The sequence below is a fragment of the Dasypus novemcinctus genome, chromosome 13 (assembly GCF_030445035.2).
Source record: "Dasypus novemcinctus isolate mDasNov1 chromosome 13, mDasNov1.1.hap2, whole genome shotgun sequence".
Lineage (NCBI taxonomy): Eukaryota > Metazoa > Chordata > Mammalia > Cingulata > Dasypodidae > Dasypus > Dasypus novemcinctus.
The window spans coordinates 39,161,529-39,178,631 of NC_080685.1; the positions used below are offsets into that span (position 1 = coordinate 39,161,529).

The window sequence follows — 17,103 nt, forward strand, 5'->3', positions numbered from 1 at the left end:
AACCCAGTTGAAAATGGACCAGCCCATAGGGACAATACCTTGTCACCTGTCTATTCCAAGGCCAGGGCTTTTCTTTTTAGGGTAGGGTACACAGGGGTGCCACCCACCAAGGGAATCAGTCCAGGAGAGGAGATTCTGTCTGGCCTTTATAGAGGCCACTTCTCGAAGACTCAGTAATGTAAAATTTTTAAAATAAGAATTAATACAATGAAATCCACAAATAAATAAATAGATAAAAAACAAACAAACAAACACACACCAAATTAACATTAAGTGTCTTAGCTTTTGCAAACCAAAAAGTAATATTGAGTCATCAGTCACTTGGAATCCTCTTTGGAACCTACAGAATAAGATTAAATTTTTATTTCGAACCAAGGGAAATTAAATTAATTAAGCTCTTTTATAGGTTGAATCATGAACTTCGAGGGTGGGTTCACAGACATGAAGTGGAAAGGACCAGGTCAAGAAGAATGACAAATAATCAACAGAAAGCCGGTATTCTTCAGGTATGTTTCTGCTTGTCCTTGAATAGTAATTGACATATTTGTTGGCATGTCTCCCAACTGAGTTGCTCTTTCCCCTGGAAGAACTGAGGAACTTTTAGCTCCTGTCTCCTGCTGCTTCTGATGCAGCTGTCACTACCACTCAAACCCTCCTCCCAGGTTTTATGGCACTGATACATCTTGCTTATCCATGTTGCTGTTTGCTGATCTCTTCCTCAAATTTGCTTTCAAGCCAGGAGTTTCTGTACATTGACAGCAGTATCAAATGTTTTGACCACAAATGGTATTATGATACTGTTTTTCTTCTCTGTTCTTAGAGTTTTTCAAAAAGAAGGTGTGGAAACATGGGGGCAACTTGGAAGTAGGAGGCTTTTTTTGACCATAACATCAAGATCTTATTGTCATAACAAAAGACAAAACCTAGAACTGGATCACTTGGCCCTTCTCGTCTTATTTCCTAGTTCCGAGTGTTTACATCTCTTAATAGCCAACATCCTCTTAGATCTGCAGTTGGGCTCAACACATTCAAGCTTCAGCACTCTCCTTTGTAGTTTTAGCCTTCTTCTGGAAGAAACCTGGCTTAGTCTGCCCACCATAGCCACTCTCCTTCCTGTCACAATGATGCTTTCCCTGGGCGTATAGAGAATCTTTGCCCTTCTTGTGCTGTGTCACTTTGTGGGGTTGGTGCTTTCTGCACTTCTTACAAAAAGTCTGGCAGGTTTTAGGAATGTTAACTATGTCTGTGTGAGGCCTATCAGCATGAAAAATAGAAGGCATTTTAAATATAGGCATGTACTGCTACAACTTAATGACATCTCTTATTTATAACTTCTTTAGTAGGGCTTCTAACTTTATGTTGTTTGCCATAAGTACCATTTGTAGTCATTCTTACATTCACAGAATACTTACTACTGCTTCTGAAGCACTTGATCTAGCAACTGGCACATTATAAAAATCTTAGCATATGTTACCTATGATAAATAATGAGCTAGGTACTGTTCTAGTCTCTGGGAATACAGTAGTGAGTGTGATAAAGTCCTACCATCGTGGAGCTAACATTTTAGTGGGATAATAAGCAAGTAAGACTAATAAACCACTAAACAAGTGAATACACTAATAAACAATAAACAAGTAAATAATTATATATACTCCAAGTAGAAACAAGTTCTCTAAAGAAAAATAAAGGAAGGTGGGAGGGTAGAGTTTGAATTGAGAGATAAGTTGCTCCTTTGCTTCTTACTTTGAATATTGAGGAAGAGAAAGTTTAGAAGATTATACCAAATGTGTAGGGATCAGGCCTGGACTTTAGCCATTTTTCAGTTGAATTAAACTGTGTCACATCACTTAACCTACTACAAGGGAGACTGGGAAAATGTAGTTTTCCTATTTGCTCAAGGAGCAGAAAAGGATTTGATTAGAACATAACATTTCTTCTACCACAGACAGATAATGAAGTAATAGATAATGTAAAGATCTAGGGGAAATCTGGGGAAAGAGCTTCCAGACTAACAGAAGAGCAATTGAGGGAGATTTACAGTTTAATCTAAAGTCTTCTCTTTTTCACTGCTATTTTGGGTGCATATCTTTCTATATGGAATTTAGATAATGCTTGGGAATATGGGAAGCTTATATGATACATCAAGGGAATGATAGGGATGAATCTATATTTGTCAAAGGTAAGGGAGGTTCTTGGTCAGTTGGAAGAAGATGAATCCTTCTACTTACACTGCTGTTGATACCAGAGCATGTAAGAATTTCTGATTCTCTTTCTTAGTGTGCAGAGTCTATGCCTGTTTGGCTTCTTTCCTCATTTCAACCCCTTTTTCCTCACAGTCACCTCTTTCAGATGCTAAGAGGACCCAAAAGTCTTATAAGATACTCTGCAAATTTGGTGAATTGACATTGCATTGAAATTACTGTCATCTCTTAGCATTATATCCTGATTTGGCTTGTCCTATTTCATAATTCCATCCACTTTCTAAACTTTGAGTTTTCAGAAAATTAAAAGACAAATTAGTGAAAATAACCTTCAAAATGAAGGCAAAATAAAGACATTTTCGGACAAAAGCTGAGAGAATTTGTCTCCAGCAGCCCTGCACTATATTAAAAGAAGGTTTTAAAACTTTTTAGACTAAGAAAATTTTAGATTGTGTTCTCAAATAGAATCCCAGATAAGCAGGAAGGAAGAGCATTAGAAAAAGCAAATAGCTGAATAAAAGTAACAGGACTTTACTTTTAGGTGTGTGTATATGTAAATGTCTTTAAAAGACTTAAGCAAAATTAATAATTTATTGTTGGGTTTATACCTTATATAGAAGGAAAATATAAGGCAATAAGAACACAGAGTAGGGTAAATGGAATTATATTCTTATAAAGTTTCTATACTGTTCAAATAATATTTGAAGGTAGAGTATGGTAATTTAAAGATCAAAGTATAATTTCCAGAGCAGTCACTGAAAAAGGTAACAGAAGTACAGCTGAAAGGCCAATACAAGAAATAAAAATATGCCATTCAACCAAAAGAAAGCAGGAAAAAAAGAACAAACAAGGAACAAATAGGATAAATAGAAATTACATATCAAATAGTAGATTTAAACCCAGCTATGTTAGTAATTAAATTGAATGGCTTAAACACATTAATTAAAAGGCACAGATTATCAAATTGTATTTATAACTGCTATTTATAAGAAATATACTTTAACTGTAAAAAGACAGGTTCAGAATAAAAAGGTTAAAAAAGTATTATACCATGTAAACACTAAGCATTAGAAAGCTGGTGTGGCTGTATGCATAAGATAAGCAGGTGTCCGGACAAAGGGTATTTACAAGAGACAAAGAAGGAAATTTCATAATGATATAAAGATCATTTAATCAAGAACACATAAGCATTCTAAATGTATAGTCCCCTAATAACAAAGCATCAAAATACACAAAGCAAAAAAGTGACAGAATTAAAGGAAAAATCTACAATATAATTAGAGATTTTAATATCCCTCTCTTTTTTTGCTGGTTTTGACCTGTTGCTGAATCCATATATCTGCAAATGCAAAAAACTTATGGCCAGATTTTCAGAGGTCTCTTTGTTAATTGGTGTAAATCTTAAGATAGGTAAATGGCATATGCCATTTTTATTTGCCTAATGTGTTTGTAACTCAGCTTTTCTTAAAACCTACCAACCCATTTCTGAGACTAGAGAAGAAATCTGGCTTCTTTCTAAATAGCAGAAATCATTTATTACCCACCAACTATTTCTTATGTTCATCCTAAACCTTACATTTATCAACGAGCTATAATTTAATTTTGATGTTACTTACTACTTACTGGATAACCATTTCCTTTTATTTATTTCTCTCCCCTTCCCCCTCTCACCCCCGGTTGTCTGTTCTCTGTATCCATTTGCTGCGTGTGCTTCTTTGTCTGCTTCTGTTGTTGTCAGCGGCATGGGAATCTGTGTCTCTTTTTGTTTTGTCGTCTTGCTGCATCAGGTCTCTGTGTGTGCGGCACCATTCCCAGGGAGGCTGAAATTTCTTTCGCACTGGGTGGCTCTCCTTATGGGGCCCACTCCTTCGCATGGGGCTTCCCTACACGGGGATACCCCTGTGTGGCACAGCACTCCTTGTGCGCATCAGTGCTGTGAGTGGGCCAGCTCCACACGGGTCAAGGAGGCCCTGGGTTTGAACCGCAGACCTCCCATGTGGTAGACAGACGCCCTAACCACTGGGCCAAGTCCCCTTCCCCCCTGGATAACCATTTCAATAAGTATGGTATTTTAATACTTAAGTATATTTGTTTCCTTTTTTTCTTTTCTTTTTTTGGTATTGTTTTCATTACTGTTTCACAAACTTTTATTGACTACCCACTATTCACAAGACCTACATTAGATTTTCATAGAGTAAGACACTTGACTTTTTACAGGCCAAAAGTTGGAAGCCCTATGTTCATCCCTGCATATTGGGTCTATCCACCAAACAAAATTGTTCCCTCTCCTTTTTCCCCTTAACTCTTTGTACATGCTTCTCTTTTAGCTTTTATCACATTGTATTATTTTCATATATCTGTCTTCCCAGTCAAACTGAACTTCTTGAGGGCAAAGGCCAAATGTCATTCAACATTGTAGCCCCAGTGCATATAGCAGGTGGCTCTAAAAAAAGTTCGATTGCTGAACAATGGATCAGGGGGCACCCTAATGAACAAATGTAGGAGTGTTATGATTAAACAACTAATTAAGCCACTGTTTGACCAAGGCAATAGTTAAGGGAAGTTCCTTCATGTCATGATAATAATTGGCAATATGTTCTTGAACTCTGATACCCTTACACAACTCTTTTGAATATCAGCTCACAATGCTGAAAAGGAATATGAGGAGGCATAGTGCAAAAGCAGAAGCTATGTGGGAGACAGGTTTCCAATGTAGTATATATGGGCCACTTATGGTTTCAGATCAGACTGTTCTCTTGTCAAAAGAGTCATCAGTAAGGTCTCTTAAATGATAGCTTAGTCCATACGGGTATTTAGATATGATGATCTTTGTGATAACTAAGTAAACTCTGAGATATAGTTTCATTATGGACCTTTTATCTTCTTATGAACTTTTCACCTGTAACAATTTTTTTAGACCAACATAAATTGTTATATGTCTGGTAGTACTTGTATAGTTTGGTCATAAAACTTGCAGTGTTTAAGCTTTTGGCCTATTTCTTTAGACTTTATGGGAAATGCCTTTAATGTCTTAATCTCTGTAAGACACATCTCTCAGCCCAGAATGTAACCAAAAGAGTCCTAATTTCTGTTGATGTTTAGTTATGTGAACTTTTTTTTTAATATTTGTAAATTATTAATCTTTTTTTTTTAAAGATTTATTTCTCTCTCCTTCCACCCCACCCCAGTTGTCTGTTCTCTGTTTCCATTTGCTGTGTGTTCTTCTTTTTGTCCAATTCTGTTGTTGTCAGAGACACAGGAATCTGTGTTTCTTTTTGTTGTGTCATCTTGCTGTGTCAACTCTCCATGTGTGCAGCGCCATCCCTGGGCAGGCTGCACTTTCTTTCACGCTGGACAGCTCTCCTTACGGGGCGCACTCATTGTGTATGGGGCTCCCCTATGCGGGGACACCCCTACGTGGCACAGTACTTCTTGACGCAGCAGCACTGCGCACGGGCCAGCTCCACACGGGTCGAGGAGGCCTGGAGTTTGAACCACGGACCTCCCATGTGGTAGACAGACGCCCTATCCCCTGGGCCAAGTCTGCTTCCCTGTGAACTTAATATGTCATAATATTCATGGAAAAATGTATAAATATTTTAGTGAAAATTTAGTAATAACCTGTAGATTGTCAGTGCTGGAAAATCTTCATATAATTTCATTATATGGCATAAAACTTTTTTTTTTCCTTCCAGGGTGCTCTAGAACAGGGCTCAAATTCTCAACTGATGGCTGTCCAGTACACAGAAACCAGTAGTATCAGGTAAGAAATTGTAGAAGCTCTTGGCTAAGAAATTTAAAAATAACTAGTATTTTATTAAGGTTGATTCACACTTCTCTTCCACCTTAAGTTTATGTTCATCTGTGACTTTCAGAATATATGTATATGTAAGCATGATATATATAATTCTGGGCAATTGGAGAAAGCCAGATAATTTTAAAAGATTAACTTACCCAAATCCTTAGATACAAAGTCAGAATGCTGTTCAGTCGTAATTTTGCTGAGAATCTTAAATACACATAGTTACCCTGTCCTTGATTTGCATCTATTTCCTAAGGGTAGGGACAGGGGATTTATTTTTTGAGTGTGTGATATATTCTAGGTATCCTGCTGAGTATTTTACATGATTTTCTCTTTAAATCCATGCAGTAACTTGAAGCATGATCCATATTTTATATATTGAGAAACTGGGCAAGTCATTTATTTGTTTTAAGTTTCAGGGTCGTAGAACCAAGAATTGGTCGAGCCTGGATTTAGACCCTAGCTGTTTGACCTAAAATGCCTTTTTTTACTATACAATACTAAAGGTTTCGAAAGTTTCCAAAAGGAATGCTGTACTTAGAGAGGTTTAAATGTGTTAACCAAGACATAGCTCACTAAAAGGGGAGATAATGAGGTAGGCAATATAGTGTTATGGTAAAAATAGAAGCTTTAGTGTTGGTCATAGTTCAAATCATAACTGCCACTTACTTGCTGTGCATACTTGAACAGGTTAACTTAAAGTTTCCTCATCCATAAATATGGGCTGCACTGTTGATATAATGATTAAATTAGATAATATATTAGCATGGTACTTGGCACATATTAAGAGTTCAAAAACTGGTAATGATGTTGATGTGATCCTACTGAAAAACAGATCACCTAAGTGAAATTTGTTTTATTTTCTATCTGTAACTTTCCTACATGTTTATAGTTTACTATTTATTTAATATTAATTTTTTTAAGATTTATTTTTTTATTTATTTCTTTCCCCTTCCTCGCCCCCTCTCACCCCCCCCCCCAATTGTCTGGTCTCTGTGTCCATTTGCTGTGTGTTCTTCTGTGTCCGCTTGTATTCTTGTCAGCAGCACCAGGAATCTGTGTCTCTTTTTGTTGCATCATCTTGCTGCATCAGCTCTCTGTGTGTGCAGTGCCTCTCCTGGGCAGGGGTACCACTCTTGGGCAGGCTGCACTTTTTTCGTGCTGGGCAGCTCTCTTATGGGACACACTTCTTGTGCATGGGGCTCATGTACACGGGGGATACCCCTGCATGGCAGGGCACTCCTTGCACGCGTCAGCACTGCCTGTGGACCAGATCATCAGATGGGTCAGGAGGCCCTGGGTTTGAACCCTGGACCTACCATGTGGAAGGCGGATGCTCTATCTTTTGAGCCAAATTTGCTTCCCTAATATTAATTTAAGAAATATTTATCTCCTGTGTACCAGACAGAGTTCCAGGCACTGAAATCTGATTCATTATCCTATCAACTGAGAATTTCTATTAAATGGCAGTGAGCACCATATCAGTGATCAAGAATGTTTAAAATGCTGAGTTATTGTATTATCCTATAGAAATGGGTAATTTAAGTATATTAAGTATCTATAATAACTAATAATTTTCTAAATATTTGATTTAATTACTATACGTATATTTTAAAAATATGTTCACATTTTTGATACTTGATTATGACAGCATTATTATTTCTTCATTAGTTAAAAATATTTTGATGAATTGTAGTCAAAATATTATAAGCAAAAACAGCCTAGTGAGTAAATGAAATTATTTTAAAGGAAGTACATGTGACTCATTTCCTTTTAGGGAAATTTCTTCCCCCTCTTTAGTTAGGAAAAATGAATCCCAAGTTTGATTAAAACATACACATTTTCTCTTTGAAGAAAACTCCAAAGGATTGCTTTAATTGTTCTGGACGTCGGTTATTGTGCTAACCATTAAAAGATTCTGGAAATTATACTAAGAAGTAGATTAATATCACTTGAGTGTATCTTTGGGGGTACGAGTTTTTGAGGTATTATAATTTTAGTTTTTAATTTTATCAGGACACTACATATGGTACCTTTATATCAGTGCAGTTGGTGAATGACTCCTCTATAACGGGACCTGTGCTTGGCAGTTTACATATGTCACATCTCTGATCCCAAAATCAATCCTGCAAGGTTTATATGGTTATCTCCATTTTATTGATGAGGAAACTGAGCTTGCTCAGAGTGGTTGATTTTTTTCCAAGAATCCCATTTGATTACCAAAAAATTTTAAATCATGCAAATCCATGCAGAAATCTCTCTTTTCTAATAGTTGTATTACTTTTACTAGCTTCATAATACACTTGACTGTCAAGTACAATTTAAAGTCTCAATTCAGAAATAAGAATTTTAGTCTTAGTGGATTGTATCTTATAAATATCCTGATCTTGGGTTTCTTTTTTTTAGTGTTATAGTGCCAAAGTGCTACTAATATCTTGGTTGAGAGAGATTCTTACAATTCAGACATTAATAACTTTAAAATGGGGAGTATTTTGAGGTTACATGAAATTCTTTAAGAATACTTTGTCTTTTTCTTACTTTAGCAGGAACTCTGGGAATGAACTACAAGTATATTATGCTTCACCCAGAAGTTATCAAGACTTCTTTGAAGCAATCCGCAGAAGGGGAGATACATTTTATGTTGTGTCGTTTCGAAGGGTGAGTTCATTTTTTGAAAGAAGAAAGCAAAATTTTGAGTATCTGCTGTGACAAGACATTGGACTCAATTCTGTAGAAGATAAAGAGATGTGAGATAGGAGTAAATATAAAATATGTTATGTGACTGGAACAGTTGAAGTGCTTTAGTATATTCTTGACACTGAGTTTTTCAGCATTATGAAGAAGGACATGGAATTGATGTCAGGCTGTTATTTTATATTTATAAAATATAAACTAATTGGTTTTTTAAATTAGAGAAGTTGTGGGTTTATAGAACAATCATGTATGAAATACAGGATTCTCATTATTAACACCTTGCATTGGTGTGGTACATTTGTTACAGTTGATGAAAGCACATTTTAATAACTGTACTACTAACTGTAGTCCATGATTTAACTGATTAATTTTGTCATTCCTATAGCCATACTGTTTATTTATAACCAAAAGAAAAGTATAAAATTACAAATTTCCTATTCAGGCTTTGTGGTCTTGTTCCCATTTGGTTATTGAGAAATAGACTTTCCAAATGAATCATGGGCTTATTAATATATTAATTGCAAAATGTTTGGAGCTACTGTCCTGAGACTCTCTCTTCCTATTTTTCTCCTCTTTATCAGACATTTACTCATATTGCTGAAGAATATGTTAGGTAGTCTGTCATTTTATATAAAAGTAAATGTTTATACAAGCATTTTTTGAATGTTAGGATTGCTTAGACTATATGGAAAAGATGCATAGCTGTTTACATTCTTTCTACTTTTTCTATAAAATGAAAATATGTTCTTCTTAGAGTTACCAGGTAAATATCTCTGTTAGAGTATTGCATATTAAACATATGAATGAGTTAGGATTCAGTCAGTGCTTTATATCCTAAGCCTTTTTTTGTTTTGTTTTTAAAAGAATATAAGAGGTGTATAGTTAGAAATAAGCATATACTAACAATGGAGTAAACAGTTCATTCTCAGATTATTTGTGACTATTCACTATCACTGAAATTCTCAGTTAACTCAATTATTTTCCTAAGGTATAAATATCTATCAGGTCAGGAATTCAAGACCAGAGAACTCTGCCACTTGAAGACTAGGGAGATCAAAAGCTTCTGATATTTCCAGTTATTAACCAAATATGCAGAGGTTTGGAGTAATTTAGTGATGGCATTTCACTATTTCTGCCTTTTCACAAAATTCACCTCACTCACCTTATTGTCTCAGACATAATTAATACAGTTTCACAGTGCAACAGCCTCAAAGTTCATTTTCAGCAGCAAGGGGGCAGCTGAGAATACAGTTTCAGCAAGGCTGCAAGTGTATTAGTTGATAAGAATTATTTGCTTTATAATTGACACAGTTATGTTTAAAGTGGGAAAAAAGTAAACTTTTAAAAATGGGATCCAACACTATGAAGAACAGACTTGATGTGTATTAAAATGAATGTGTTGAAGTATATGTTATGGGAATTACCACTGAAAAAAGTTAACACTTAAATAGCTGAATAGTTTTTCTGAGATTCAGGATAATTTCTCCATATGTGATCAAAACAGCATAGCATTTGTTGGAAGTAGTAATTGTCAAGCCATGGATTGAAGTCGTGGTTAGTAATATTTTTCCAGGAAAGAGAACAAATATTTATTACAGAGAAAAACCCTAGCTTTAAAGGGAGTGTAGTTTTACAAAGGAAGATGAATGGTGTTATTTATAGGTTGCATTTTTTTGCATTTATAAAAGCTGTTTCTCATTAGTTTGCTGTGAAAAGTGCTGTTAGAAAATTATTGATTTTCCCCCCTTCGTAATCCTTTGATGTTCTAGAAAAAAACACTCTTTTTTAAAAAAGATTTATTTACCCTCCCCCACCCCCCAGTTGTATGCTCTCTGTGTCCATTTGCTGTGCATTCTTCTATGTCTGCTTGTATTCTCTTTAGGCAGCACTGGGAACCAATCCTGGGGTGTAGGAGAAGATGGACCCGAGGGTATCAGGAATGAAAGATAAAGAAAGATTGGGTTCAGGGGATCTGCGAGCATTGAAGCCTCAAGCTCATCAGACAAGTTTATTAATTTCAGGGGTTTCTTTATAAACCCCAAGCAATTGTGAGAACCAGCAACTATTCTAGCTAACTATTCCCATTACCTCATTCTAAATAACACAGTGCACAGTGGATAAGATAGTTACTAAAACTCATAATGTTTTATTATATTATTGAAACAAATATACTCATTAATCTTGTTGCCCAGGTTACTTGAGATATCGAGTCTGGGTTCTGCTGGAATGTTATTTTTCCCAGAGAGATTAGCCACCTGCACGTATATCTCTAGGGACAGCATGACCCAGTGGTCAGAAAGTAACTTGCTTCCATGGAAAACAACATGCCTTTGTTTCCCACACTGGGGCCTTCTGGAATGGGACAGAGGTGCTCAATTTCTTACTGCCACCTCAACTCCCTTGTCTGCTGTATCTCTTACTGTCTCTTCTCTGTGTCTCTTTTTGTTGTGTCATCTTGCTGCACCAGCTATCCTTTTGGGCCAGCTTGCCACACAGGTGAGCACTCCTGTGTGGGCCACCACTCCACATGGGCCAGCTCTCCACTCAGGCCAGCTCACCTTCACGAGGAGGCCCCAGGAATTGAACCCTGGATATCGCATACGGTAGATGGGAGCTCAATCGCTTGAGCCATATCCGCTTCCCAACAATCTTTCTTATGTTTAGAAAAATGGTAGGAACTAAATCTCACAATCTGTTTGGACTTTTCATTTCCTAATTACTGATTTATCACATCTTGGTATTTTATATCAAGGAAAAGTAAGGATAAACCTGAACTTAATGAGATAATATAGACAACATTCATTTTTGAGTTTTTATTGTTGTTTTGATTTTACAATAGAGAAAATGAAGTTAGTTTTTATGATGATGACCATAAATTCTGTTGAGGGATAGGAATTTAAGTTCTTAAATGCCTGGATTGTTTTTTTTTTTTTTTTGGCTCTGTTAAAATGAAAATGAAGTAGATGTAATCAATTACCTCATGCTTGTTACTCTCTTCCATCTTTCAACATAAAATATTCTCCCAGCAGTTTCATAAAAAGATAAGTGGCATCATTTCTTGTGAAGGATGTGGATTTTCTACCCAACTTAGAATTGTAATGTCATTGACAGAAAGAAATCATTGTAATTGATAGTGTATATTTGCATTGAAAATCAGAAATAGAGATTCTGAAGCTCTGGGTTTCTGCTAACATAAGCTAGACATTTATACCAGAGCCAATACTCAAGTTATATAATAAAATATAGTTTTATTTTGTAGTTGCACATTTATTTAACAAAATAATTTAATGTCTAAAAAAGTGTAGTCATTGACTGTTTGGAAGTTTTCTGTTATGATTATTAGTTATCCAGTTGTCTTTCAAACTTAAATGCCTTCATACCCAGCACTTCTGCAATCTAAATCTCATTAAAGTTGAAGTGCTGAAATTATTTTCTCCATAGCAGATTGTATCTTAGACAACTATTGAGTTCCTGTTGTAAGTCAGCAAAAAAAAAAATGCGTATGAACCTAGTCATCCCGACAAAAGTTCAGTCTTTTTCTGTCCTTTTGACTTTCCTTTAACAGTTTTTACCTCCTATACAGTAACCTAATTTACTCTTGTTTAGTTCCAGGTATTCATAACCTTTCCTGTACATATTTTGCCCTTTTCTCCTCTCCATGACCTCTGGTATTATTTGAAGGGTGGGAGGTGGGAAAAAAACTTTAAGTGTGTTATAATTGATATATTAATTTTAAAATGAGTTTAATGGGTTTTTTTCCTTTATGCTCTCATGTGATCTACTTAGGGAGGGATGGGTGGATTAAAGAATATAACAGAATGAATTCAAGAGCATGGGACAGAAACAAATACTCAGGAAAGCTCAAGTCAAGTTAGATAAGAAAATGTTTCCAAGGAGAGGGAAAAGACAACACAGAGAAAAAAGGTAAGAAAATTATATTTACTTTATCTATAACTCCAATAAAAGTTGAAATACAATCCTTAGAGATGTTGCTCTTTCATTCATTTATATCTCGAGAAAAGTATTTTTTATTTCCTAGGGCAGTTTCCCATTAAGAACTGATTTTCTTTGATTCATTTGGCTGTGAATATTAGTTTGCTATATTATCTGCTCTTGCTTGAGATTTCTTTTTCAAATGAGGTGGATATCTACTTCTGGGAAACTTCTCATTTTTAAAATTTTCTGTTTACTACCTGTCCCTCAAATCAAAAGTTGACCTCTAAGAGTATATTTTCATCTGTTTCAAATACATATATAATGTAACAGGAGAATCTGAGGTGTATTACTGTGTCAGAGATTTTTCTCTCTCCCTCTCTCTCTGAGTTCCGTATGTATTCTAGATATGGTACCATATTTGGGAATTTCATTCCTTATTGGTTCCTTATAAAAAATATACTAGCAGTATCACATATATGGCAGGGATTGTAAGGACAAGGCCTACCTGGATAACCTTAAATAATAGAGACTTATAAGATATGGGAATTGAGGAAGCACAGGAAACTGGCTCAGCAGGTAAATAGTCCCTGTGTGTTTGTGTTTCATCACCTAGAATGTACAATAGTCCTCATGGGGAACTGGAATAGTGGCTCATTGTCATTCCTTATTCAACAACAGCTCCAGTAGCTCCACTGTAGTCCTTTTCACACATTGTGCAATCAACCCACCCCCACTCCCCAACGGAAGGAGAATCTAATTGGGATTAATTAGTCACCATCCCATTAGTAAAATTGCTATGGCAGTGTTGGCTTATGATCATGGTCCATTCATCTGTGACCAGGGAAATGGAGTTGGTTTCATTAAATGCATGTTTTGGCTTTGTAAGCCAGCAAATTTATACAGAAAACACAGCCTGGGGCCACTCTTCTCAGAAAATTATGTGGTGGGTCCATAGAGCATCATAATCTGCTTATTCCACCACATAGCCTGATTTTTAAAAAATTCTTTTTTATTAACCAGTAACGTTTTAATCTAAAAGTCTTGTCTACGTTGTAGGCCTTCTGAAAGCAGACATGTCATATGCTTTTTAATACCACCCTTGATACTCAGCACAACGCCAGCTACTTAGTGTTTCTTGAATAGAATAATATTAGGTATAGTTTACTAGGAGAAATCACAAGTGATGGAATTTTATTGTTTTTCATAATTATTTAAAGGATGCTTTCCATCTGTTTTGCTTAAAGGAATTTGAATCTATTTTACTGATTGAAGAAATAATATAAACAGTACTGAATTCCAGCAGAAAGTTTAGAGAGAACCTCTTTTTGTACATTTATGGTTATATTAACTAGAGATGCATCAGCTTTATTTTCTATCCCTGAATCAAATCTCTAGAGCTTCAGAAGCTACCTGGGTGAAATATTTAGCAGTGTTTTAGTTCATAAGAGAGAGCTTTGAGGATACTTGCATCCTCTTCTTTAATATTTGGCAGAAATATCTTGGGATGGCTATTTGTTAGACTTCACTTCTTTTTTTTATTGAGAAGGGATGATATCTGGTGTCTGTACACATTTAAGTAGCATAAGCCAGAAACTTTTAAAAGAGAAGCTGTAGGAAAGGCTCAGATTATTGCAGAAAGGTTGACTTATGGTCTTATTTGTTCACACACACAAAAAGAGGAGCTTTATTCCTGTAGATGACCATCACAGACTAGCAATGATATTTCCTAACCCAATACCTAGATTAATCCATGCTTAGAAAAATGGCATGATATTTTGTATTTTCTTAATGGCATTACTTATTTCTTAGATCTTTTTTAGTGTGTTTCTGTATAAATTCATCAGAAGCTGGAAGAATTTCCCTAGTAATCAAAGGAAATCAGTTTTGGGAAGCGGATGTGGTTCAAGGGATGGGGCTTCTGCCTACCATATGGAAGACCCAGGTTCGATCTCTGGGGCCTCCCGGTGAGAGTGAAGAGGAGAGAGTGTGCCTGCATAGTGAGCCAGTGCCTATGTGGTGAGCCAGTGCCTGCATGGCAAGCCAGTGCCCACGTCGCAAGCTGACTGCCCACATGGCAAGAGTGCCTGCGTGGTGAGCCAGTGCCAGTGCAAGTGAGTCGTGGGAAGGGGGAAAAAATGGAAATCAGTTTATTCATTCTACTTCAAAAGGCTATAGCTCCTACTTTTGTTTCTAGACATCACATGAGCATACATATGGATCTTAGTGTTTGGCCACTTCCTTATCTCTTCTTTCATGGCCTTTCTAAATAAAAGCTAAATTCTTTTCTAGCTAGAAAAAAATGTGAGTAAATGAGTGGGGAAAGATACATGTACTTAATAAAAATAAATTTTGCCTCAGAAAAGGGTTTTTTAAAACCCCTCTTTTAGAATTTTTTATAATTTTTAATTTACTTTGAAATACATTTTCTCATTCAAGTCTCTTTTAGTTTACTGGCTGCTAAATTCAAATACTATGCAATTAGGTGGCTTTAAACAACAGAAATTTATTGACTCATGATTTTGAGGCTAGGAAAAGTCAAGACATCACAAGAGGATGCTTTCTCCCAAGAGACTGGCATTCTGGGGCTGGCTGCCCACGATCCTTGGTCCTTGGCTTTTCTGTCACATGGCAATGCACATGACAGCCTCTCCTGTCTTCTCCTTTCTCTGCTGGCTTCCATTGACTTCCAGCTTCTGGCTGCTCCTTGAGGCTTTTCTCTCTCTGTGTGGCCTTCCCTTCAGTAATAGGATTTAGATCCATTCTAATTCATTTGAGTCACATCTTAACTGAAGTAGCCTTATCGTATTTGTAGATATTCACATCCACAGGAATGGGTTAAGTTTGAGAACATATTTTTCTGGGATACCTAACTCCAAGCCACCATAATATCTAAAGTATATTATGCAAAATAGAACAGAGTTGTCTGAGTATCTATTTAACCTAGGTTTACTTCATGGTTACATCAATAAAATTCTCATTATATATCCATTTACTGCTTCATCTCATGTATATACAAATACTAGAACCTTTAATGTATACAGCATTTATGGTTTACAAACCTTTTTCACATATATCTCTCATTAGTTCCTTATATATAATAAAGTAAGTATTCTTGGTTCTATATTATGGATGAAAAACTGAGGCAAAGAAGTTAAGTGGTTGTCTAAGTTAAGTGGCTTGTCCAAGGACATAAAATAGTAAGCAATAGAACTAGGACAATAATTGAGGTATTTTTATCTAATGCAGTGATATTTTTCTTTACATTCTGGTGCTTCTTTGGGATTTATTGCAAAATACATAAATAGCAAAATTACTCTAACACTCTAACACAAGCCATGTTTCTTTGACAAACCTGCTGGTCAGTTTTATTGGAGTTATTTCATAACCATTAAAAAAAGGTTCTGTTTGTTTATTGCCTGATTGTAAATCAAGCACTCTATTAGGTTATACTTCCATATACTAAAGAATAACCAGGTGGTCTGAAAGATTATAATATAACTTCAGATTTCAAACCAGGAAATAGAATAAATAGGCCTTAACAGTTTCTGGTTTCTTTTTAAACAATATCTGAAATTCCCAACATGTTGGAAATTATACATACATACATATATATATATAAATTTGCTATGTCTTAAAAGAGAAGTAGTTTAGCCAAAATAGATCCTATTTTAATCATTGGTGCTCTAGAATTTCTCTTAGAGAAGAGTGTTTTTATGTGAATGGATTTTATTATGGATTCTGTATGTGGCATATCAGATCCTTGAGATCAGATGCTTTTAATCATAAACCTCTTGTTAAATATGAGTTATTGTTATGTGGTTTTAAGGGATTCAGTCATTTGCTCCTTGGCACTCTAAGAGATTGCTAGCTAACATAAATTTTTTTTTCTATTTAGACTTTTCTGTTGTAAACGCTAAACTTGTTTTATGTTTGAAAAATGATTGTTCAATAATCTCTATACCATACTTACCTGGCAGGGGAGATACCATGATCACGAAGGTGGTTTTCCCAGGGCGAGGCTTATCTGTTGCACTCCGGATGTGCTGACCCCTGTGATTTCCCCAAATGTAAATAAAATAACAATAAAAACAAACAAACAAACAAAAAACAAACAAACAAAAATAATCTGTATACCTAGACTTGTAAATAGAATAGCCATGGACACAAAGAATTTATTATAACTCATGAATAATATCAAGTCTTCAAAATTCTCAGGGTGGTGAGCCAATTCCTCTGAGTCATTTAATAATGTTGTTATTAATATAGTTAGATTTGTGTCTGCCATAGTTTTTTCCTGTATGTCTCTTTTTTTTCCTTTCTCTATTTCTCCTTTACTGCGTTCTTTTGCATTAAGCGAATATTTTCTAATGTAGCCTTTTAATTTCTCTAGTGATATATTTACTATATTTTTGGAGGTTCTTTTTAGTGATTGCTCTAGGGTTTACCATACACATCTTATTAGAATTAGCT

General features: G+C 35.6%; 1 protein-coding gene and 1 pseudogene across 6 annotated transcripts in view; both read left to right on the forward strand.

Annotated features, from left to right (window-relative positions):
- The window catches only part of ATF6 (activating transcription factor 6), a 276,008-nt gene that overhangs the window by 141,634 nt on the left and 117,271 nt on the right, over nt 1-17,103 (forward strand). For all 6 annotated transcript variants that reach the window (XR_011645463.1, XR_011645464.1, XM_058310014.2 and 3 more), the window contains 3 exons: nt 407-506; nt 5,897-5,964; nt 8,547-8,661. Coding sequence is in view for 4 of the 6 variants with exons in the window: in XM_058310014.2 (XP_058165997.1) it covers nt 407-506; nt 5,897-5,964; nt 8,547-8,661 (283 nt within the window). In the remaining 2 variants the exon portion in view is untranslated. The remainder of the gene's footprint in view (nt 1-406; nt 507-5,896; nt 5,965-8,546; nt 8,662-17,103) is intronic.
- Nucleotides 16,596-16,723, forward strand: LOC111760883 (U1 spliceosomal RNA; annotated as a pseudogene).